The sequence below is a fragment of the Diprion similis genome, chromosome 2 (assembly GCF_021155765.1).
Source record: "Diprion similis isolate iyDipSimi1 chromosome 2, iyDipSimi1.1, whole genome shotgun sequence".
In the NCBI taxonomy this organism is placed as follows: Eukaryota; Metazoa; Arthropoda; class Insecta; order Hymenoptera; family Diprionidae; genus Diprion; species Diprion similis.
The window spans coordinates 1,748,808-1,772,429 of NC_060106.1; the positions used below are offsets into that span (position 1 = coordinate 1,748,808).

A 23,622-nucleotide genomic window follows, 5' to 3' on the forward strand; every position below is an offset into this window, starting at 1 on the left:
AAATATGTACGACTACAAAGACATTTGGTTTGGTGTATTTATCCAAATCACTGTCGACGTACGACTATTCGGGACGCTTGTTGTAACATAATGTTGTATTATTGTGGTAACATTTATGTACATACATATATGATTCTGTAAAATCGAGCATGAGACTAATAAAGTGAATCATGTTATGTAGCAATTTCTGTTATGTAGAATGATCCAAACAGGCCAATTTCGAATTTGAAATTATAATTCGGAGTCTGGTAAAATTGATTTGTTGAGATTCGTTACGAAATTTTTGTAGTCTATTCTTTTCTGAAAGACCCACGAGAAAAGATGTATACATTTATTATTCAGACGATTTCACTACTTATCGTTGCATTCAGCAGTTTCCGTGCTTATTGGAACGTCGTTTTCACGTAGTCAAAGTTTCCGAGGGGCATCATGAGTCACATCTACATTGATCGTATTATCCCCGAAACCGTATTGTACCTTGAAACGAATTTTTTATATCTCGGGTTAAAAATTCCCGTAGTCATATTCAGCGATATTCGTAAACGCCACTGACTTTGATCCGATTAAATAATTACGCTCCTGGACGAGCTGCCACAGGGCCCATTGTTACGCAAGCGGCACTTCGTGCTGCGGTGACTACGCCAACCAAGGAACGCTCGGCTGTACCGACCGCGTGCCCAGCTGATCGCGAGAGCATCTTTTATTTGCGAAATTATTGTAATTACTAGTTCTCATAGCCTGGTCACAATATTGCACGAAAACAGTCTCACAATGGCTCATTTTACTCCTTATTTTTCGCAGAATGGGGGAAGGTACCTCAGCTATGCGCTTTTTGGTCCCTGAAATGCAGGGGATGTGAAAATAGTAACACGTGTAAAAAAACCACCAATTTTTTTGACGATTTTTGGGATATGAGTAACCTTGCTCGATTTCGCTACGAAAGAGCTGTGCGCCGTCCAAATTTCAACCCTATCCGTTTGTTTGTTGATTAATTATAGAAAGAAAAAGAATGAGTCTGCTAGGTCGGTAAAGGTAGGACTGCTACATGCCGTTAAGCGGTCAATTCCGAGAAGCAGACATGGTACGTAAATTTGCTTTTTCCTTCTTATCTCCCGACGCTCAATTGAGATTATTGCAGATTAGACAACCACAATTGAAAAAGTCAGCAGCACGTGTTCTCTGTTCAGATTTTATAGCGGAAGGAACATTGGAGAGGTAGCAGCAAACCAAGATTACAAGTAATGCAGAGAGTGAAGGTAGATAAGAGAGAAGAAAGGAAATCAGTGAAACTGATAGAGACAGAGCTAGCCAGTCAGCAACTTATCTACAAATTCATGTCAGTGATTGATTTTATATAAGTTTTCCACTATCTCTTAGGGCTCAGAGCAATCGTTATTAGATCGCGTGACCGTGGTCCATTCTTCGTACAGGTGTACGGTAGAGGGGGGCAACGCGGGAAAAATACATGCAATGAGCTTTGCGAAATTTCACAAGGATCAGGATTTGCTAAAAGGGTATTTCCAGGATCGAAGCTTCGGGAATTAATAGATTCGAGATATATTTTAATAACATAACTGATGCGAACTTGTTTGTAGACAAGGGTATACAGGCGGTCAATTCGGCTTTAGGGGCTTACATCCCCGATGGTTGTATTTTCAAAATTGCTTCAGTTAGGGGGGTTGACCCCTCACTTTCGGAGGATGAAATTCTAGTTAACCTTACGATTTTAGGCGACGCAACTACGGAAGTAGTTTATGTTGAAATGATGCCCTGGGTATTTCGAGACGAGAACGGGGTTCCTGTGAGGGAAAACCCATCCAGAATTAAGGTGTTCTTTCGGGGTCTCACCCTTTCCGAAAAAGTAGCCATTTATTTGAACGTTAGAGATGTGCATCCCTATCTGCCGTCTGTAAAAATGTACCGTGAATATCAGCACTTCGGGCACGTTGAGTCTCAGTGTAGAGGAAAAGTCAGAAGCGTGATCTGCAGCGGTTCACATAACGAAAAAAATTGTGACCTCCCTAGATCTTTTCAGAATTTGAGTTCTGCAAACTGTGAGGGTAGACACAGGGCTTCTGGCCGGAACTGCCCAGTGTAGCTTAAGGAGAGGAGAGCTATCAACGACAAATTCGGCAAACAAAACGCTTTAGTCAGGACAATTAACCAGACTCCTCTTCATAAATAAACGAACTTTCCTTTTTTAGCCTCCACTCCGTATACGAATGTTAAGATGCTGGCTCGGGATCCTAATCCGAGGGCGACTTCTTCCTTCTTTCCAGACCTAGGCGTGGGACCTTATAATGGCCCGGCTGGGGTCTCCCCTGAGACATTTGCCGGCTTTCAACAAGACGTTCGCAAATCCAAGGTTGATCTGAATGATCATTCCACAACCCTGACTCTCAAACAATTATTCGATTTCTCCGGGGACTCTATGGATATGGAATTTGTGTTGGTCATCCCTCCCCTTTCGATCCCCATCCGAATCGGACATGAAAATGATGGACTAGGTTAGAGCGGAAATTACGAATTCTCTTGGTCACTTCTCTAATTTCATCTGCCAGAGAATATCTGAAGAGTTTCTTAATTCAGAGAAAATATCAGCTAGCATTAAAGCATCGGAGGAGCTTTTCAGGCGTCAACGTCATCCTCACTATGAATAGCTCTCTCAACATCTTACAGTGGAATTGTCGCAGTGTTTTCAGCGAAATCACCAAAATAGGGAGGTTTAATCAGGACGTCAATATTATTTGCCTTACGAAAACCTAGTTATCCAACAACCAGCTCCTTACTATTCAAGGTTCCAACATTCTGAGGAGGGATAGGCTCGCTCCCATTCCGGGAGGCAGTGTAGCATTTCTCTTGTCTAAACAAATATTTTACCAAAGGATAAACCATGTCCCTCTCCCTCCCAAACTGGAGTGGGACATGGTCCAAATAAAATTGGTAAATTCATTCCTGTACATCCTAAGCGTCTATAGACCTTCTCATAAGCCGCTCACTCGATCCGAATGGAAAAAGTTTTCCCAAACCCTGTCTCAGTTCGATAACCTAATAGTGTGTGGCGACTTCAATTCTCACCACTCTACTTGGGAGAGTCAACTGATAAACCAAGATGGCAAATTTTTATTACAAGCATATGTCAACAGTAACCTTATCATTTTAAATGACGGTTCTCACACCAGAATTCACGCTGAACCGAACAAAAGAAGTGTCCCTGAACTATCTTTTGTTTCAGGACCACTTTTTTCGCGATCCTCCTGGTTAGTCACAGACGACTCGTTAGGCAGCGATCACTTTCCCATTCATGTACGTCTGGGCAGGATCGAGCTTCATAGATTTCAAATCAGAAACAAACTTTCTCTAAACAATGTAGACTGGTCATCCTTCGATAAAGCTCTCACCTCGAATCTTAAAGACATCTCCAGAAATTGCAACAATTTAGACACTCTGTACACTCAATTTATTAATTCCATCTACGACTCTCTCCGAGTTTCAGGGGGTAAGACCTTTGAGGACTCTCCCTCGAAGAAATTTTCTGCTCCTGCTTCTCCCTGGTGGATCCAGGAATGCCATAACAAAGTAACTACTAGAAGAGCCGCGACTAAACGCTTTAGGGAAAACTCCTCTGAGGAGAACCTAGAGTTGTATAATAATATATAATATGATCGACAAAGAGGTCAAAATTTCCTCAGGGATGCCAAGAGCAAAAGCTTCAGGGAATTTTGCTCTACGATAGGCCCGCAAACCGGCCTTGATAAGGTTTGGGGGACTATTAAGTCAATCGAAACAAAGATTCATCTCCCTAAATTCTTGTCTGTTCATTCCTCGGATGATCCTGACATAGTTAACGCATTTTGCAGGGTATTGGTCCCTTTTTTGGCCGAAATCTGCAACTTTCCAATTCTCAACAACTATGATCAAACTTTAGATGCGGATATCACTCAGGAGGAGTTGGTTTGGTCCGTGAACTCGGGCAAAACCAAGTCCGCACCAGGTATCCATTTAACAACAAACGAGGTTCTTGGACGCCTCCCTCCTGAGGGGTCAAGTTTCCTTTTGTTTTTTTTTTTAATAGAATCCTTGAGTCAGGCGAGTTTCCGGAAGAATGGTCACACTGCATTGTCTGCTCTGTTCCCAAACCTGGATCCAAGGGATTCAGACCTATCTCGCTCTCCTCCGCCATTCTTAGATAATTGAAAAGGATAATTAACTTCAGACTACTTTGGTGTTCTGAAAATCGTCATATTCTTCCGAAGTACTTTTTTGGGTTCAGGAAGGGCAGATCGGTAAGTGACAACATGACGGTCCTTATCACGGACATCTCTTTGAGCTTTCTTAGGAAAGGATTTTTAGCTGGCATTTTTCTCGACATAGAAGGCGCTTTTGATAGTGTGATTCCGAAGATCCTCATTCAGGATCTCTTGGAGCTCGGTGTTTCCGATCGAATTTTCCGATGTATTAGCCACATAATCTGGCGTAGAGTGCTCAATGGCAGGGTCCAGGGGGTAGACCTGGGTGTCAGGGTGACCGGCCTCGGTCTTCCCCAGGGCTCCATGTTCAGTCTTATTCTTTTTTACATTTATATCAGTTCCAGCCTCAGAAACATCGGTCCCAGCACCAGGGTCCTCGCTCACGCTGACGACGTGGTGATTTATTTTTCTCATCGGATCCTAAATTCCGCTCTCGAGGAAGTCTCGGCCTCTCTAGTCTCAATAAACTCCTGGCTCATTTCCAGGGGCCTAACGATCAGTTCAAGGAAGTCCCACCTTTGCGTGTTCTCTAGGAGACTTCCCGGCAATCAACCTATCTTTATTTAATTCCATGGTTCCCTGATTCACAACTTGCCTCCAGTGAGATTTGAGAGATGAATGCCATTCATCCAGACTGGAATCAGTCTAGATTTCAGTCTTCAAAATTTGCATGGAATGATTAAAGACCACTCCTAATAATGTAGTCTGCCATCTTAGTGGCATTCCACCTCTCAGCGCAAGAAGACAGGAACTAACTGAAAACTTCATTTTTGAGACCTGCTCTCTTCAGGGCAACATAATCATTCCTAAACTCCAACTAATAGAATTGCTGGCTGATAAGGCACGACGGTCTTCCAATTCTCCTGTCTCCTTCATGTTCAAGGTGTGGACCTCCGAAAGGAGTTCCGCGTCGTAGATTAGACATTCCAAAATTCCAACTTGCTACGATTTAGAATATCTGGCTATCTTTTATCCAACATCTACCAACACCTCCATTGGTTCCTACATCAAGTGGGACCCAGTTCCATCCTCTAGTTTGGATCAGATTTGCAAATCTGAATATCCAGATTTTCTTCTTATTTTCTATGATGACTCCAAATTCATGTCACCTTCAAAAGTAGCGGCGGCTGTAATTCCCAATTTTTCGGGTTTGAACCTTTTGGTGTTAACTACACTGAAAGATAAATTCGAACACGCTTCTCAGCCAGATAAAGAAGTATCTCTCCTGTTTGATGAAACTAATCTCACAGCAGAAATACATTTCGATCCTTATTCTTAAAAATTTTTGGGGTTCAGTGACACCGGTACATCTCGCCGGAACGAGTAGCGAAATCCGCATTAGTTGTAATGATATCTTGGATCGATACAAGTCTCAAACAGGTCGGTAGATATTTTTTTCCAAGTGCCTCAGGCGATTCTCCGTTAACCCACAAACTAATTTTAGAATCTGTACATGAAGACCTCGAGTACAGTTCAAGTGTAAAAACAATTATATTTGATCAGGGACCCAAAAATGTACGTTTTTTTTTTTAAATAATGGCATGATGACAGAAAAACTAAAGTTTTACTGGAAAAATAATAAAATCTTTGTAATGTATAACCCACCAAATCTTTGAAAATCCTTGAGGAATAATTTAATGACTCTTTGAATTCAACGCTTTTGAGAAATACCATTCCACGAGAATTAAACTATGCGATGTCCAAAGAGTCGGCACATGCAGAATATTTGAAGTTAATGGCAGTTAATTTTGAAAGAGCCCGGTTTGTGTACACGAAACCGCAGCACAACCTCCTTGCGCTGAAGGTTTTGTTCTTACTATTAATTCGAAGATATAAAAACAAATTATAAATTTCTTTTCTTCTTCTGTCTAAGGATCTGTTGAAAAACTTATTCCCTACCATCAGGCAACAGCATGGGTGTTCCATGTACCCATCACCGATGCAGTTTGAGTGTGGCATGCGACACATTTTAATAACACAGCTAATTTGAATTTCAGAATTTGCTAATTGTCAATCAGACAAAGATAGTGTTTTTGTTAAATTGAGCTGGATCAAAAATGTACAACCAGATCTAAGCCAACTTTTCCAACCGCTGAAATTGAAATTACAAATACCGAGAATCATAATTGTTCTTCAATAACCGAAACACAAGAGTCTACCGAGACCAAGGCAATATATTACATTTGCTATTACTTGTGTGAAAAATTCCGTTTGTGGCACAATTGCTTCCAATGAAACAAATTTCAATTTTGGAAAACGATACCGAATACGCTGATCACAAATTTTTTTTGATAATGACAACTTACGCCAAGACGCATGGCCTGATGCACGCGTCAGGAATAGTATATTACGCACCCATGGAGGGAAAGTAGGCTATGTCAAACTGCGTGCGAGATTGACACCCGAGCCAAAGGTGAGGGTGGCAAGAACGCAGTTTGGGATAACCTTTTTCACTCCCGTGTGACGTATACTATTTTTCACCACCCTCTGCATCGGAAAGTAGAACTTCCCGTTTATGCGAGGGGCCTAAAGTGCTTACAGAGACATGTCCTCTATTGCGTTTATACAGTACTGTAACAAGTCAAACTTTCTTGTTATTATTTATAATAATCAGGTGTCACTGGAAAGCGCGATTTATTCGAAGACAATTGAATACCAAAATCAATGACGGCATTGCAAATGAGGAACGTCCTAAAAAAATAGGAAATTCACAAGTACTAAGTAGGGAAGTAAATAAGTACACGTACAATGTACATAGTGTACATCAAAAAACTTTTTCAGAAATTGTGAAGAGTCTAAATCTTGTAGATAGTGTATATAAAAAAAATAGTGCTAGCGTGTCCGGTATCAGATGGACATTTTTTTGTGTCAATATACGTGTACGTACTGTTCTAAATACGTGTATTAATATCCTTCCCTGTGCCAAAGCAGCGTCCGACGCTTAGAATTTTAAACTTGAATTCAAATTGACCGCCACGTCGAGAAGTGGGAGTCAGTAATTTGGCCGAAGACTCGTCGGCGGCGCTAGTAAACTGGATACGGAAAAGACCATTACGGTCTGTGGCTGCTTCCACTCTACCCCATCCTTTTTGGAGGAAGCCTTCCAAATTGTATGGAAACAGGTGTCGGCAGGGCAATAGACACTTTCATTCCGCACTTTCCTATAGAAGCGCTAATCCACTGAGCCAAAAAATCAACTGAACCTTCTCTGTTGAATTCGGCTCGCATTCTTTTATCAAACGCTAAAATTTAGTACTGAATTCTTTTATTTTCATTGGAGATCTAGAATATATTGTTTTGCCTAGTGCATCACACGCGATTACTGATAATTAAACTATTTATTAACGAATCTACCAATTATTTGTTGTGTAATCAACGCATATCATTTGTTATTTATATTTATTATTGTAATCATTACGATTAACCATCTTGGTAGTTGACGCCGATATTAGACCATCTATTTATTTTTGTTCGTGATATTTACGGTTGTTTCTTTATTTGATTGCTTTCGCATTTTGTTTTTGATTATTTTTTACAGCACTACTACAGCGACGGTATTTGGAATGAAAAAAACTTTTTGTTATATTCTTATACAACTAAAAAGTCGTCATTCACACAAACTAAGAGAGGAATGCAGCTCCACTAGTGCTCCCGGAGAGTCTAATGCTAATATAATATACTATTTTCACACTAATCCTCAGCATTCCGTGTTAGTCCAGTTGAATTAGCAAAAGGAGTGGAAAACCGAAATATAGGTAATTTTTTTTTTGCAATCGCTTCTTCGTAAGATAGATATTGAGAAAATAACCATCCACAGTTTAAAAAAAGTTGTGCAACAATTGTTAAAAAATCGATTTATGAAAATTGCGACACATTTTCGTGAATATCTCCGTTTCCATGCGAATTTCGAAAAAACTTATACATACCTTTTTTGTTCGTGAAGAAATTTCCTACAAAATGGGACCCGTTTGATGTTCGACAATTTGAAATTGAATGCGCAGCGCCCTCTAATTCGTAAAAAGTGGTCTTTTTTCATTCTTTCGTAATGAGTACAGAACTTGTAGAATAGTCTTAATAATCTTGGGAATGAATGTTTATGTCAGTATAATGAAGTATGCAAAACGCGGTTATGGCTGATCGAACCGTTTTCGAGATATTGATTTTTTTTTAATATTCAGAGCCTTAATTGCAAATTGCATCACGGCCAAACAAAATTTTTCCATCTAGTGATTCTCGGCTCCCCGCACCCCTCACGGGGTAAGGGGTTTAGATTGAGCGCCGACCGAGCGCGTCTCCAGGTGGTGGATAGGAGGACGGCCAAGGTAGTCCCCACGTACTCGTGCTCGGGACTGGGATGCCGGTCGGCAACCGGCCTACGGGACGAGGGTGGAAGACGCCCTGGTTAGCTGGGGCTATACGGGACCCGGCCGGCGTAAAAACCGGCCCAGGGGAACTAAGGCCCTGGCCGCGGACCAACTTCCCAAGCAAAGGTGGAAGCTATCGTGCCGAGGGCTGGATGGCACTGGGGTCACAGTGTCGTGAACGATGCCCTTGGGGTACCGGGCGACCCCCCATTGTATTAGCTTTACCCACACATAGCAGGCTCTGTGGGAGTGGACCGTCTTTCCTGCACACTCGTGGGACATCTATGGATGATAACCAAGACGACAAAAACTAACCCGATGAGGAGGTCTCCATGGAGGCCAACTCTTCGGAGATACAAACCGTCGCCGGGACGGTAGGGTCGCGGGCGGACGAGGAGACCTTGGTCTCCTTGACACACCGCGCCCTGGTAGTCTCGACGACGACTACTGTGGCTAGGGAGGGGGAGGGATCGGCGCAAGCCGGGACCTCCGCACCTCCAGAAACAGGAAATAGAGGTGTGGCTCGCCGCAGCGGGGCGTCGAGGAGGGCGATGAAGGCCAAACTGGCCCTCAAGACCTCCTCGAAGATGAACCCTGGGGGAGAGCCGCCAGGCAGACCAGCGCGCCCCGGGACAGGCCGTCCAGTTCCTGGACGGACAGATACCGAGGAGCGACAGAAAGACAGCCGGGCGCTGCGCGCTGCCGGGGGAATGGGGATGAAAAGACCCAGGCCCTCAGACAGCACGCCGCCGGAAGTACTCTCGGTCCCCAAAAGGGGCCGGGGGGGGGGGGGGGCATGACCCAGGAGCTACGAGGAGGCGGCCAGGGGATGCCGGAGGGCGATTATCGCCCCCACGGACTACCCCAGGGCCACTCTCAGCTCTGACCAGGGCGACCTGGGGGTACGGGTGCTGGGAGAGGCGCCATCCCGGAGGGGAGGAGGTTCCGCGCTTCGAACGGAGCCGGCACGACCAGGGAGTCCTATGGGTCGTGTGCTCAGACGAGGGGGCGTTGACCTGGCTACGCCAGAGGGTCCCTACCTTGGAACCTTGGGCGGGGGCTTCCCTCCAAATTTTGGAAGGGGAGCAACTGCCCAGGCTCACGCGGATGATGGTCTTCATCCCCGGTATACCGGTGAACACGGAGACCATCCTGAGGAGGCTGAAACGGCAAAACGCCGGTCTCCAGACCCACCTTTGGAGGGTCTGGGACAGGAGGGACGGACCCACATCCGTCCATCTGGCGCTAGGCGTGGACGCCGAATCTAGGGACAGGTTGAGGGAAGGGGGCTCATGGCCCACTTCGATCTGGGACGAATCTCCTTTAAGGAGGGCCGCCCGGAGACGAAGAAGGGACCGGAGAACCCCCCAACCTCAACAAGAAGAGAGGAGGTCGAGGTGACGTCGCGGGAGAGTGCACCGGCGCCGGCAACGGTAGCGGGGCCCTCCCGGGCCGCCACCTTGACGGGAGGCGGGGCCCCATCGGGCTCGGGGACTGGGGGCTTGCACCCCGTGGCCCAAAGTGCGAGGGGCACCGCCAAGGAAAGAAGAGGAGGTTGCGCCGCGAGGCCTAGGGGTCGTCCCCCCAGGGCCCACGAGCTCAGCAAGGCTGGTAGGGAGAGCGTGCGAGCAGGGTCCCGAAAGACACTGCAGGGCGCGCTCCCCGTACCAGCAGAGCGGCCGCAGGGGCACCAGCTTGCTGGGGACCCAGCGGACAGGGGAGAGGAGGGGACTCGATAAGAGATACTCTCTAATCCCCCCAAAACGGCGATGCTGATATCCTACGGACCGATGCCCGCGAGGAAGATCAGGTTTTCGTAGACCAACTTGCAATACTGCAAAGCGGCCTTGGCTATCCATAGCCGCAGCCTGGCGGTGGAGCAAACAGACATATCAGTCATCCAAGAACCATGGGTTAACAGGGGACTTGTTTCAGGACTAGACAAGAAGATCGGCGCACTGGTGTGTGAGGAAGGCGCGGCTGGACCCGGTCTGAGGGCGGCGGTCTTCATCAACAGCAGACACCAGGCTCTAATGCTCAGCCACTTTTGCAGCAGGGACTTAGCAGCAGCCTTGATCAAGTTTAAAAGGGAGCAGGGCGGAACAATCGACATAGTCGTCTGCTCTGCCTACCTCCCCTATGACTCCATGGAACCTCCTCCCACGGAAGATTTGAAAAAAGGTGGTCAGGTACTGCACCGACAAGGGGCTACACCTCGTAGTGGGCTGCGACGCGAACTCGCACCACACCTTCGATAGGTTTAAAAGCCCGGGGACGGACGGGATCTTCCGGCTCTCCTACAGGAGGGTGGCGAGGCCCTCATCGCTAGACTAAACAAGATTTTCAGAGCGTGCCTAGTGCTACGCTACATACCCGTGAACTGGCAAGAGGTCAGGGTAGTATTCATCTCTAAAACGGGAAAGAGCTGCTACGACCACGCCAAATCATGGAGACTGATAAGCCTAACATCGTTCCTGTTGAAAACACTGGAACGACTAGTGGACAGATTCATGAGGGATGGGGCTCTAGCTGCAAACCCCCTATCGGGGGCGCAGCACGCCTACCAAGCCGGTAGGTCGACAGAGACGGCACTCCACCACCTGGTAAGGGAAGTGGAGGGGCCATTCCATCGGAAAAAAGCGGCGCTATGCGTATTTATGGACGTCAAAGGAGCGTTTGACAACACCTCCTTCGATGCAATTTGTGAGGCTGCCACGAAGTTCGGCTTAAGCGCTATGCTGGCCGACTGGATCAGGCAGATGCTACAGACTAGGACTGTCACCGCTAAGCTCGGAGGTACCGAAGTAAGCGTCCGGGTCGGCAAGGGCTGCCCACAGGGGGGCGTTTTTTTCCCCCTGCTGTGGACCCTAGTCGTGGACGGACTGCTGACGGGGCTCAACAAGCGAATCGTGACAGTGGTGTGCTACGCCGACGACGTGGCATTGATCGTCGCAGGCGACAACCTTCCAGCTATGAGAAGCAAGATGCAAAAGGCACTGGACTTTGACAGAACTGGTGCACATCTCAGGGACTAAGTATCAATCCTAACAAGACCGAGATGGTACTGTTCACCAGGAAGCGGAAACTCAGGATGGGGCATGTCGAGATATTCGGATCGAGGCTAACCCTATCCACCGAGGTACGCTACCTAGGAGTCACCCTAGACCTCAAACTCACATGGAAGACCCACACCATCCGCCAGGCACGGAAGGCTACGGCCACGTACTGGGCCTGCAGAAGGATGGTGGGCCAGACCTGGGGTCTACAACCAAGGGTAGTTCGATGGATCTTCACGGCCATCATACTACCTCAAATCACCTACGCCTCGATCGTATGGTGGCCCGCGATGACCAGGGCCACATACCGGAAGGCATACGAACGCGTCTACAGGATGGCGATCCTAGGCATTACAGGGGCCCTTCGGACCACCCCAACTATTGCCATGGGGGCCCTCCTGGGCCTGCCACCTCCACACATTACAGTGGAGGAGGAGGCCTGGAGGGCGGCGCTACGCCTGAGGCACCTAGGACTCTGGAAGCGCACCGGTTTGGGACACACTGTGATACTAAACCGGGAAGGAGCACCGCGGACAGCTCTGGAACAGAGCGGGGACCGCTGCACCAGCAGATTCCAGTTTAACCGAGTTTTCAGGGTAACGTACCCGCACAGAGAGACCTGGGCAAACAACCCGGACAGAATACTCTCCCCAAAAGGACTCGTGTGGTACGCAGACGGGTCCAAAACTGAGACGGGCACCGTGGCCGACTTCTGGTGTGGAGGACCAAGGACGAGCAGGTCGCTCGCCTTGGGACCCACAGCCTCGGTGCAACAAACTGAGATTTACGCCCTGCTAGCCTGTGCCAGATATATCCTGAGCATGGGCTACAAAGGGAAACACATATATATTTGTAGTGACAGCCGGACAGCACTCAAACACCTGGACTCCTGCGTCGTAAGGTCGGTGCTGACCTGGGACTGCATCACTGTCTTATCACGGCTGGCCAAGGACAACCGCGTGAGCCTGGTATGGGTGCCAGGACACAGCGGCATCCAAGGCAATGAAATAGCTCACAACCTGGCCAAAGAGGGGGCCTCGCGCCAACCGAGCGACGAGGGCTCCCTCCCCGGCCTACCCCATGGGCATATAAGATGCCTATCGAAGCAATGGACGGAGGCCTGCTTTGCGGACCTCTGGGACTGCACACCAGGCATGGCTCACACGAGGGCCCTATTCCAAGGGCCATCACAAGCCCTAGCAGCCACGCTCATACGACTGAACAGGACCGATCTGAGGACCGTGATAGGCCTCATCACCGGACACTGGTACACGGGCAAGCACCTCGTGCACCTGGGACTCAGATCAGAGTCCCTGTGCCCGAGATGTGAAGGGGAACAGGAGACCCCCCTCCACCTCATCACCCAGTGTAGGGGGCTCGAGGGACCGCGTAAGCAGGCCTTCGGAGCTAACTACACCGGCGAGGGCAAAATTGAGGAAATGGGGGTGGGCAGGCTGCTTCATTTCGCGAAGCTGGTCGGCCTGACCTCGTTCCCTACACACTAGGGGTGCCTACAAAGGGCCCGGGCACAATGGTCCAACAGGACTGAGCGCCTGGCCGTCCCCAATCCAACTCACATGCATACATACATACATCTAGTGATTATTTTTTTGCACACACTTTAAAGTATGCAATATCGATCGCGCATCTCAAAAAAAAACATTTTTCGAACGGAGCGCTGTCCCAACACCACAATCTTTTATTTTTTATTAATCGTGGAAAAATGTATTAAACAATGTTATATACAATTGTATGCAGAGAAAAAAAATACACAAGCTTCGTTGAATGCGTAAATATGTTTTGAAAATTTAGAGAGTATTTTCGTAATATTTTTCAGGTATTTGACAACAACTTTCGTCTATACGTTTTTTTTTATTTGGGGCCTCTATAAAAAGTTACAGAGCATCAAATGTTGGAACAATTCGGTGCGGATAGTCCTAACGGGAGCGAGAGAGACCAAGCGCGCCCGAGAGAGACGAACGGTTCCCCCTCCACTCGCGCCCGGCCGTAAAACGCTTCCGACCGCACAAATCTCCTATACGTAGATCAGCTCATTTCGGAATGCATGGCACATTTTCCGATCAGATATATTTACAACTGAAGTACACATATTTAAGAACCTGCATACCAAATTTCAAGTCGAAATATTAATTACTTTCATTGTTATTAGCCGACACGCGTTATGCTACATATCTACGGAACCACTGATCCGAATCAAAAAATTTTTGTTTCCAAATACTCGTTTTTTCAATTACCAATCGGGTACGGAACAGAGATTTTGAAAACACGTGGAATCGTAAAGTTATGCCGCCCTTTTGTCTCGGAATTTCGCATGTTTGTCTAAGATATTGTTTAAAACACGTGAAAAGGAATTTTTTTTTTTTCTGAGATGCGCAAACGATACTGCATACTTTAAAGTGTGTGCAAAAAAATAATCACTAGATGGAAAAATTTTGTTTGGCCGTGATGCAATTTGCAATTAAGGCTCTGAATATTTAAAAAAAATCAATATCTCGAAAACGGTTCGATCAGCCATAACCGCGTTTTGCATACTTCATTATACTGACATAAACATTCATTCCCAAGATTATTAAGACTATTCTACAAGTTCTGTACTCATTACGAAAGAATGAAAAAAGACCACTTTTTACGAATTAGAGGGCGCTGCGCATTCAATTTCAAATTGTCGAACATCGAACGGGTCCCATTTTGTAGGAAATTTCTTCACGAACAAAAAAGGTATGTATAAGTTTTTTCGAAATTCGCATGGAAACGGAGATATTCACGAAAATGTGTCGCAATTTTCATAAATCGATTTTTTAACAATTGTTGCACAACTTTTTTTAAACTGTGGATGGTTATTTTCTCAATATCTATCTTACGAAGAAGCGATTGCAAAAAAAAAATCACCTATATTTCCGTTTTCCATTTTCGGCCACTTTTCAAGCTAATTCAACTGGACTATATGGCTAATGCAGTTACGCGAGTGGTAACGCACGGACGCACGCACGCACATACACTTTATACAGTTGTCTACGGCTGAATAAAACGTTGGGTCGACAGTGATCACATCTGATTCATTACACTACGAACAAGCGCGCGATACCATATTCTTTAAAGCTATCCACAGCCCTTAGGATGAGTTTCCGACCATGGGTGTCTGATCTTAAAATGATCGCCTACGCAGCTCCTACACACCCTAGAAGTATGTGCAGAGTTAACATAAACACCCTATGTATAAGGGCAGACCATCTGTGTCGGTACCATAGTCAGTTCGACTGGTACTACAAATCTACATATGAGGGATTCTCCACGAAACCGGCCACTTTTTTTTCGACCATCTCAGATCTTGCCCATAATTGGGTATATGAAAGTACTACTAAAAGGCACTCTGCGTGATTTTTTTCAGATTTGTAAATTCATTATTTTGGAAAATACCATTTTTTTCAAATTAATATATCTCGGAAACTTGAAGTAACTGAAAAAAAATGTCTCTACATAAAAGTTGTATTTTTGTGTAAGCTTTCGAGCAGACGACTTGAAATAATTTTCACGTTGCGGTAACGCTGATTTTTTACCAAAAAAATTGGAAATAATTCTTTTATTCAAGAAAGGCCACTTTTTTTTTGCTGAAAAAATTACAGGGTCTTTCAGTATGTCTGACGACATCACAGAAAAATCGCCAGAGTGGCACCGCCAGAGGTTCTCGAAAAATGAAAAGAAAAATTCGATTCCTGGCTCCGTCGTTAATTTTTCAAGTCAACCAATAAATATTCGAAATTCATTTTTCTAGATAACCAACATCGCATCGTTTGATATGATTTCTTTTCATATCCTCCAGAACGGCCGGGCCCGTTCTAACAGGCTGAGTAGTGATACGGAGTTACACTCTCAGTCACACACTTGACACAGTCTACAACATCCTACAGACACAGTCAAACATGTGCCTCTGCGACGAAATTCACATTTCTATATAGACTACGGCACACGAAAACAAACATTTCGAATACACAGGTTGATGAGAGAAATTAATGACACTGGTGTCAGGGCGGCTAGGTGGTCTAGTGGAGTAAGTCTCCGGTAAAGCATCTCTAGATACCCAGTTCGATTCCTGGCTCCGTAGTTAATTTTTCAAGTCAACCAATAAATATTCGAAATTCATTTTTCTATATTTTATATAGATAAGATTCTTCATACTCATCCATCGCCCAAGTAACTGCATGTACATAGATAGTACAAGTAGCATCAATTATCAAAAAAATCGAAGGTTTTACGAAGTTGAACACGAGGTCTTGAATAACAGTAGAGTTAGACTCTAGTGACTAACAAATTGCGGTTAGGAAAGTGTATAGTTGATGACGTAGATATGTTTTTTATTGGTTTGTGACGTATGTTTTAGTTGGCGAAATGATAATATTCCAGAAAAATTTGCTAAGAACTCGAGGTACAGGACGAGTTGTTATTCTATAAAAATCGCATTATAATCACTTATGGCATCCGGAAGCTTGATAGAATTTCGCTTGTTTTTTTAGGCGTTGCTACTGGGTGATTAGCATTACATACGATACATATGATGTATATAAAGATAAATATCGAATTGATTTCGAGTGTGGTTAGTAAACATGTGTAAATTTAAGTGGGCCCCTTCTTCATTTGTCTCCTTGTCAATGCATGATATTAGGTACATATATTAGAGACTTTCAAATGCACTTACTTGCAGTGTTAAATGGCGTAAACGTTCGGTCCAGGTTCTTATGCAGACTGCGTGAAGGCTTTTGGTTCCAAGTAGTAATAGTTGACTGCCAAAAGCGATTACTGTATTATAACAAGCTCTTTCACCCGCCAAAGCCATTGCCTGTAAAGAAATTGTCCTCAGCTTTGTAAGAGAATTTTTTTGTACAAATCCCTCTTGTGAGTCCATACACTATAGTATATTTTCTACCAACACAGATATTCGATATTTTAATAATTTTTTTATCAGTTGCGAACAATACTAGGCGTGATGTCGAAATTTATTATTTATTCTAATTTTATTGAATTTTCATAGGTATTAAAATCACTGAAACCACATACCCAAACTGGTAAACAGTGGTAGTTAGCACAAAAGTACTAACAATGAAATTTGATTGTTATAATATCAAAATGATTCGTTATATTATTGGACAAATAATATCAATTTTCTGGGTATTATTGGATACTCATAAGCATTAGTAAGAATAGTAAAATCAGTAACTTTATAAAAAAAAATTCATGGACGTAATTCCTTCTGCTATCATCTTTATAATGAAGAGCATGAATGTATAGTTGATAGACTTGAACAGAAAAAGATCGCATGGTATCGGCTGAGGTTCGTGTGGTTTTACGTTATAAACGGAACCCAAGTACATGGACCAATCCATCAACTTGAGGTCAAATCTTTGGATTTAAGGTTTAGATCATACTGTTAACAAGAAACACGTAGTCCTGATAAATTTTATGGAGTTTTCGAATTGAACGGTTGCCTTTGAATTCATAGCACGTGCTGCGATCGGGAAAGAAACGTGTTAATATATTTTTCTAGTAAACAATCTGATCTTTTCAAATGTGAATTAGGTATATACTGGCATAAAATCTGAATTTTGCATCATATCATGTGCTGTTCCAAGGTAGATCTTCAGGGACTGCTAACAGAAGTTTTTGTTTGTTATTGTAGTCCCTGCATGTAAAGGCCCGGACTTAGTCGTAATAATTGTAATCAGCGATGAAATAGAACCACATCCATCAATCGAGCAGGTTAGCACGATCAGACATCCGGAAAAAGTGAGGGATACTCACAGGCAGCGTTGCGGTACGGTAAACGAGGATACTTATTTCCTTGTTATGTGGTAAAGAGTTCTGTTATTTAATCAGAAGGTTCTGTTGTTTCGGAAATGAAAAACTTTTTGAGTGACGATAATTAGTGGGAACGGCATGACACCTTTCATCGGCCCGGAGATAAAGTTCGAGAGTTGTGGCGCTACCTTCACGCGGTTGTGGAATGGTGAGAGCAAGTTGGAACTACCACTCTAATGGTATTTTGGATCTGATTTTCAGTTTCATTTTGTGACCGGTTTTGCGTCGCTATATCGAGTACGATTTGAGCACGAAATTCTAACGCCATTCTTGGATGAGTGGTTGTACCTTCGGTTTTTGTTTGCAATTTTGTCAATTCGAGTCGCGGTATGGGTTGTTGAAATTTTTTAATCGGAGAGTCGTTTCGTCTCGAGGAGTTGATTCATTTCCGTGCGAAACTCCACTACGCTGTGTCGATCTCTCGCTGGACAGATTAGAGCAGAGTAGGGAATCCGGTTGTTAAGGATGCCGTCGGGACGTGACGAACTCTGGGGTAACCAATAGCAAGGAGCAATATATTAGAAGGGCCAGCTTCCACAGTATAGACTGTCATTGATTGCGAAAATGTGCGACCACGGTATATATTTTAGCGGGCCGCTACTGGAATGCGCTATGAACAGTATGGCTATACTTTTGAATCAAAAAAGCTATGCAATTCAATGGCAAATGAACGTTTCGTATCGCTCAACGATTCTATAAAAACGTTTTATCGTACCCGTGGTCAAGTTGGAGGATTGCCGTGTCCTTTAGTACATCATAAGTAATGTCAATGTAATTTACTGCATGAAACTTGATAATTTAATCTGGTTAATAATTACTTAAATATGAGTAGAATCTGTACCATAAAGCAAGGGCAGAACCCGTATTCTTCGATAATTGAACCGCCACACAATTTTTGTTGAAGAATTTGAATACCATAGATTTTAACAAGAAAGTGTATTGGTTTTATCGATATTTTTTTATCTAAGTTAGAGAAATATTCAGTGGCTCAATGAGGGATTTTTTCTTGTTAGTGGTTAGTGCTTGACTCTCATTGAATTTACAGCAAATGGCTCGCTGCGAAGACTGATTATAAGGAAATGAGTATAGCTAATTGTATTTTGTATACATTTTTGTCTTACTGTGAAAAACTAATATAGAATAAATTGAATGTTGTAATCGACAACCCCCAACACAGGTCAACAATCGTCCCTCGTCACTCAATCATCTCTTTTCGACGAGGCTCTAAATCCAACTGAGCGTGCTAGGAATTACGCGATCGGTATTCGAGTAAGCCCCACCCCCTTTATTGGTCGAACGGTACATCCGACGTACGACGATTTCTTCACCTTTACAACCACAGTTTCGCTTTTTTCAAATTTGACAACACTTTCATTGATTTAACCACGACACTCGCCAACGCCCGTTTGCTGCTCTTGCCTAGGCTTGCCTGATTTTCGATTTGCTTGTTCTGCAGACCCGGGTTTGTATATCAAGACTGTCCACCAGACTCAGGATCCCTGATCGGATCTTTCAGACAGACAGCCAAAGACAAAAAAAATCCATCTGATTCGTATCACCAAAGCTGTTTCCCCTATCCTGTTTAATGATTGGCCTCTGTAAATCAATATTATGTCGAAGAAAGAGACAAACTAAATTTTACAGTTATGATAGTAGTTACACAATATGCTTGTGACAATGAAGTACAAAGTGCGAATTTCAAATAATTTATCTAAAAAAAAAAAAAAAAAAAAATAGCAAAATATAATAGAAAGAGAAATAAGCTAGTTCAGACTGACCATGAGCCAGTCCTCGAACTTCCCGTTCTCACACTGCAGGTTCCAAGTTCCTAGAGATAAAAAAGAATATTATCCAATTCGAATTTCGAGCTACAAATTCCTGATTAAAGATTTTAAAGCTCGCGGATACCATATTACAGAAAATTATGACGATTTTTTTTAATTTTGAACCACTATAATGGATCCACTATTACAAATTTCAGGAGTCGGACCTTAGATTTGTTATTGGTGGGTCAAAAAACCTTCGCCTACCAATTTCTACTAAAATCGAAATATTTATAGATTTGTTTCTACCATATTGGTCGCTATTTTGGATTTCGCAATCTGACTTCAGATTCGCGATCAGTTACCCAACAAACCGCCAAATACCAATTTTCATCACAATCTAAATAGTTTTAGTTCTTTTACAGCTTATTGAACACGCCAAATTTAAATTTCAGAACTCTAACCGTAGATTTGTGATTAGCCCCACCCAAAAACTTTACGGTGTCAATTTTCATTTAAATCCATTCATCGTTCATGAAGCTATAATTTTTAGTGTTTTTTTTTAAATTTTGTTATTCAAATAATTAAAAAATTATTAAATCGATCAAATTCAAAATCTACTCATTTATAAGTTTGGAAAAGCCACGTCGATTGACACCAAAATCATTGATATCTGTTAATTCGTCCTGGAGGTATCGTTGGACAACGTAATTGATCACATACATACATGCACACACGCAGACGTCCATCTGAATCTGAAAATCCTCCTAAATAAAAAGTTGAGTTTTAACTAGATATCCACATTTTAAAGTTGACAGAATCACCTCCTATTTGTCCTAAAGGTTGGGTTTTCACCAGAAATACACATTTTAAAGTTGAGAGAATGACCTCCTACTTGTCCTAAAAGTTGAGTTTTCACTAGATATCCACATTTTAAACTTTAAAAAATTTCAAAAATTTTGGGGTCTCAGAGACCCCATGTATACATATATTGCATATTCTTTTCACTTTTTTTTGTTCACGAATTTCCCCCACATCTCGTTCCACATCCTCCATCGTTCTTTTATAAAACTAACATTCGAGTCTATTTCTGGAGCGGGTCCAAGGACGCAGGTCCTGGTAGGGGGTGTAGGGGGCCAAGCCCCCACCGGGGGGTAGGGGGTAGAGCTTACGAATATTCTTCTTTCATCATTATCAATATCGTCATCGTCATCGTCATGGTCATCGTTATCATATTCTATCGGGTAATTATTTCATCATTTTTCCCGCCTTTAGCCTGCTAAATCTTTATAAGTGTTGAGTTTCCGAAATTGAATCTGATCAGAGTCAGTCTCCTGATAAAAACTGAACTCGTTAAAATGGCGAGGTGAGTCAGACGAGCTCTGCTACCGTTCTGCTGCCGAGCAGCTGAACGTCAGCGAATTTGTACTCTCGGGCGTTTCAAAGGCAAGGCAGTAGACGGTAAGATAGTTTTGATCGAGTTTTTCGTGAGCTGCTGTATATTTGTCTTTAATCAAATAATCAACTGCTGATATGTGAAATACGTGTTCCCTATCCAAATCGAAACTTTAAGCATCATCCTTGCCTTTGGAACGATACAAGTTTCGTGTGAGATTTTTTCACGTATCTCTCATCGTTCCTTGAATATTCGCCTGGAGTAATGAAAGCCAACCACCCGGTACATTTATAACATTCAAGGTCCCTGGAATATTAATATTCAAGTCCACATGATTCCACTGTCACGGTAATATAAAAATTTCAGGATGTGGTCTAAGATATTTTTTTTATTACATAAAAGAGCAACAATTCATTTTGTGGTCTCTCGCACATACTGACTGAAAATATACAAAAATGTGTGTTTGGCAGTTACTAAAGTATTCCTTGCAATGGATTCATATTCAGGTAGATGAAAATTTTTTTTGGAAAAAATACACATTAGGTTGTGTTTTTATGAAGAAAGGCAGTTCTCACAATTGAAAGACCAAGGTTCAATTCGAAAATATAATAAAATTTACCAACGCGTTTTTCGTGAACGTATGGCCTGGAAGCCTAAAAATCGAAGAATTTTCATATCTTCAAGTACACTGTATCACATATTTAGTGTATACCAGTATGAGTGTACTCTAAGAAATATCCAAATTGCGGTCACATCGGTATTTTTTCTCCAAAAATCTGGCAGAAAATCGGTGGACCGACCCAAATACAAATCAGACTGCAATTGCAATAATCGTGAAGATTACATCGAACGTGCTATATCAAATTTCAGCTCTTTACCTTTGAGACATTACCGCCAGTAGACAATCCTTTAAAATGACTGGATGCGTAGGAAATTCCCACTTTACTCAAGTCCAGAGTTTCCAATTCGTCTTGCGATCTGACATCTAGCAAATGCAACTTTTCCTGCGAGTCAAGCAGTGCCAGGGACCTTGCGTTCAGCCATCGCAAATTGCTGATCATATAGGAAACAGTAATACGTTGCAATGGTGAAAGCCGAACTCTAGCATTTCCTTCTGTGCAAACCTGAAAGAATGAATTGGAACAATAGCATTGTCTTGATTTAAATAAATTTGCTAGTAATGCAATTGACGCAAATGTTGGTATGAATCTCTAGTCAATAGCTCACTCGATAATGTATTTTCTATATATATATGGGGTAGTGTAAATGAACGTGAACAAGGTCTCAACCCGACCTCCACCGAATTGATCACCGATTCATGTCGTACTTTCACGCCACCAAATACATATTTGCAAATGTTTTCAGATTTTTTCCACCTGCCTTTTACGAGTAGGATTTTAGATCTCATCTTCCATAACTCAAAAACTGTTTATTTGGGAGAAAAGTTGTAAAACGAAAATAATTATGTTTTTTTCTGACTTGGTCAAATATAATTCTTTCAGATGTGACGTCCTCAAGCCGTCACATTCTTTTCCCACGATATTATAGTCACTATACAGCATGCATCCGTTCTTTATCTTCACCGAGTCTGCAGTATGCTCCCTCTATTCCTATATTGCAACTAGCCCCCCCCCCCCCCCCCCCATAGACATTCACAAGTTATCTCCCATTCTACCAACATCTAAATTCGGTTCTGTTCCCCTTTTCCTCCTCCATATCTTTTCACTGTACTCTCCGTATCTTTGACAATAAATCAATTATAGGTATACTTAAACCTTTAACTTCTCAATACGAGTTCCTCTCATCTCCTTTTATCCTTTGTACGTGCGCGTAGTCAACGGGTTATAAACCTGAAATAGGCCGTAATATCATCGCGGCTGGGTGCGGGTGCGGTCATTGATAGCCGGGTCGTTGTGGTCACAATCATCCACCCCGTAACATAGACTTTTTTGGAAATCGCAAGTGATCATTTCTAACAAAAAACGCAAAAAAATAGATTTTTCTCAAAAACTACGTTCTCGAATAATTTGAAATTTTTTGGAATTCTCATCGACTAGAAAAAAAAATGTTTTTACATTCATGCAAAATGAACCCGGCCGTTATATGAGTGCTACGCTTCTTTTTGAACATTAATGTGCAAGATATCGCATGAAAAGTGGTTAAAGAAAAGTTACAGCCAAATGTTAGCAGAAAATTCAGAAAAAATGTATATTTATCCATAATTATAATATATAGCTATATTTCCCACCAATTCAGAAAAATCGCAATTTCTTCTTCTTCACAAGTTGTCTCCCAAAAGCGCAATTTCCGAGCTATGGAAGGTGAGATCGAAAATACTTACTCCTACGTGAAGTAGAAGTAGGATACAAATCGGCGACAATTTCAGTGGAAGTCGGGGTCAAACTCACATAGATATCAAGAGGTTTGAATCCGACAATTGCTGTATAAATTATTGTGATTAGACCATGTGAAACTCGAGTTTCAAAACTTGTTACACGCTAGTTTTCTTAGATTTTTTACACTCGTAACGAAATCAAGTTTTGAAATGAGATTCGGAGGTTGAATGGAACCGTCGTCGATATACGTCGTCGCTGAAATTGCCGTTACATTGTTGAAGTAGAAAAGAAATAATTTAGTGAATACCTGATAGAAGTGTACGGTATCATCTCGAGCTAGGGCCAACACAGGATCAACAACACGGGTCGAATCTGCGGCTTGTATGACAACTAACTGCCACGATACTTGTGGCGGAGCAATGGCTGTTCCACGTAAGGCGTGCGTGAGAACCACCCGCATCCGTGGTCTTATACAAACAACAATCACCTGAAAACATCCAATGATAAAGTGGACATTTAAAAAGTTTGAGGGTTCAATACAAGCCCGGTTTCACTGTAAATGACAAATAAATAGGACCTCGGTTAT

At 43.1% G+C, this 23,622-nt stretch overlaps 1 protein-coding gene across 1 annotated transcript in view; it reads right to left on the reverse strand.

Annotated features, from left to right (window-relative positions):
• The window catches only part of LOC124415825 (vacuolar protein sorting-associated protein 8 homolog), a 110,856-nt gene that overhangs the window by 41,831 nt on the left and 45,403 nt on the right, over positions 1-23,622 (reverse strand). The window contains exons 5-7 of the mRNA XM_046896479.1: positions 23,344-23,523; positions 21,579-21,824; positions 16,385-16,525 (exon numbers count right to left, since the gene is read on the reverse strand). Of these exons, the coding sequence (XP_046752435.1) occupies positions 16,385-16,525; positions 21,579-21,824; positions 23,344-23,523 (567 nt within the window). The remainder of the gene's footprint in view (positions 1-16,384; positions 16,526-21,578; positions 21,825-23,343; positions 23,524-23,622) is intronic.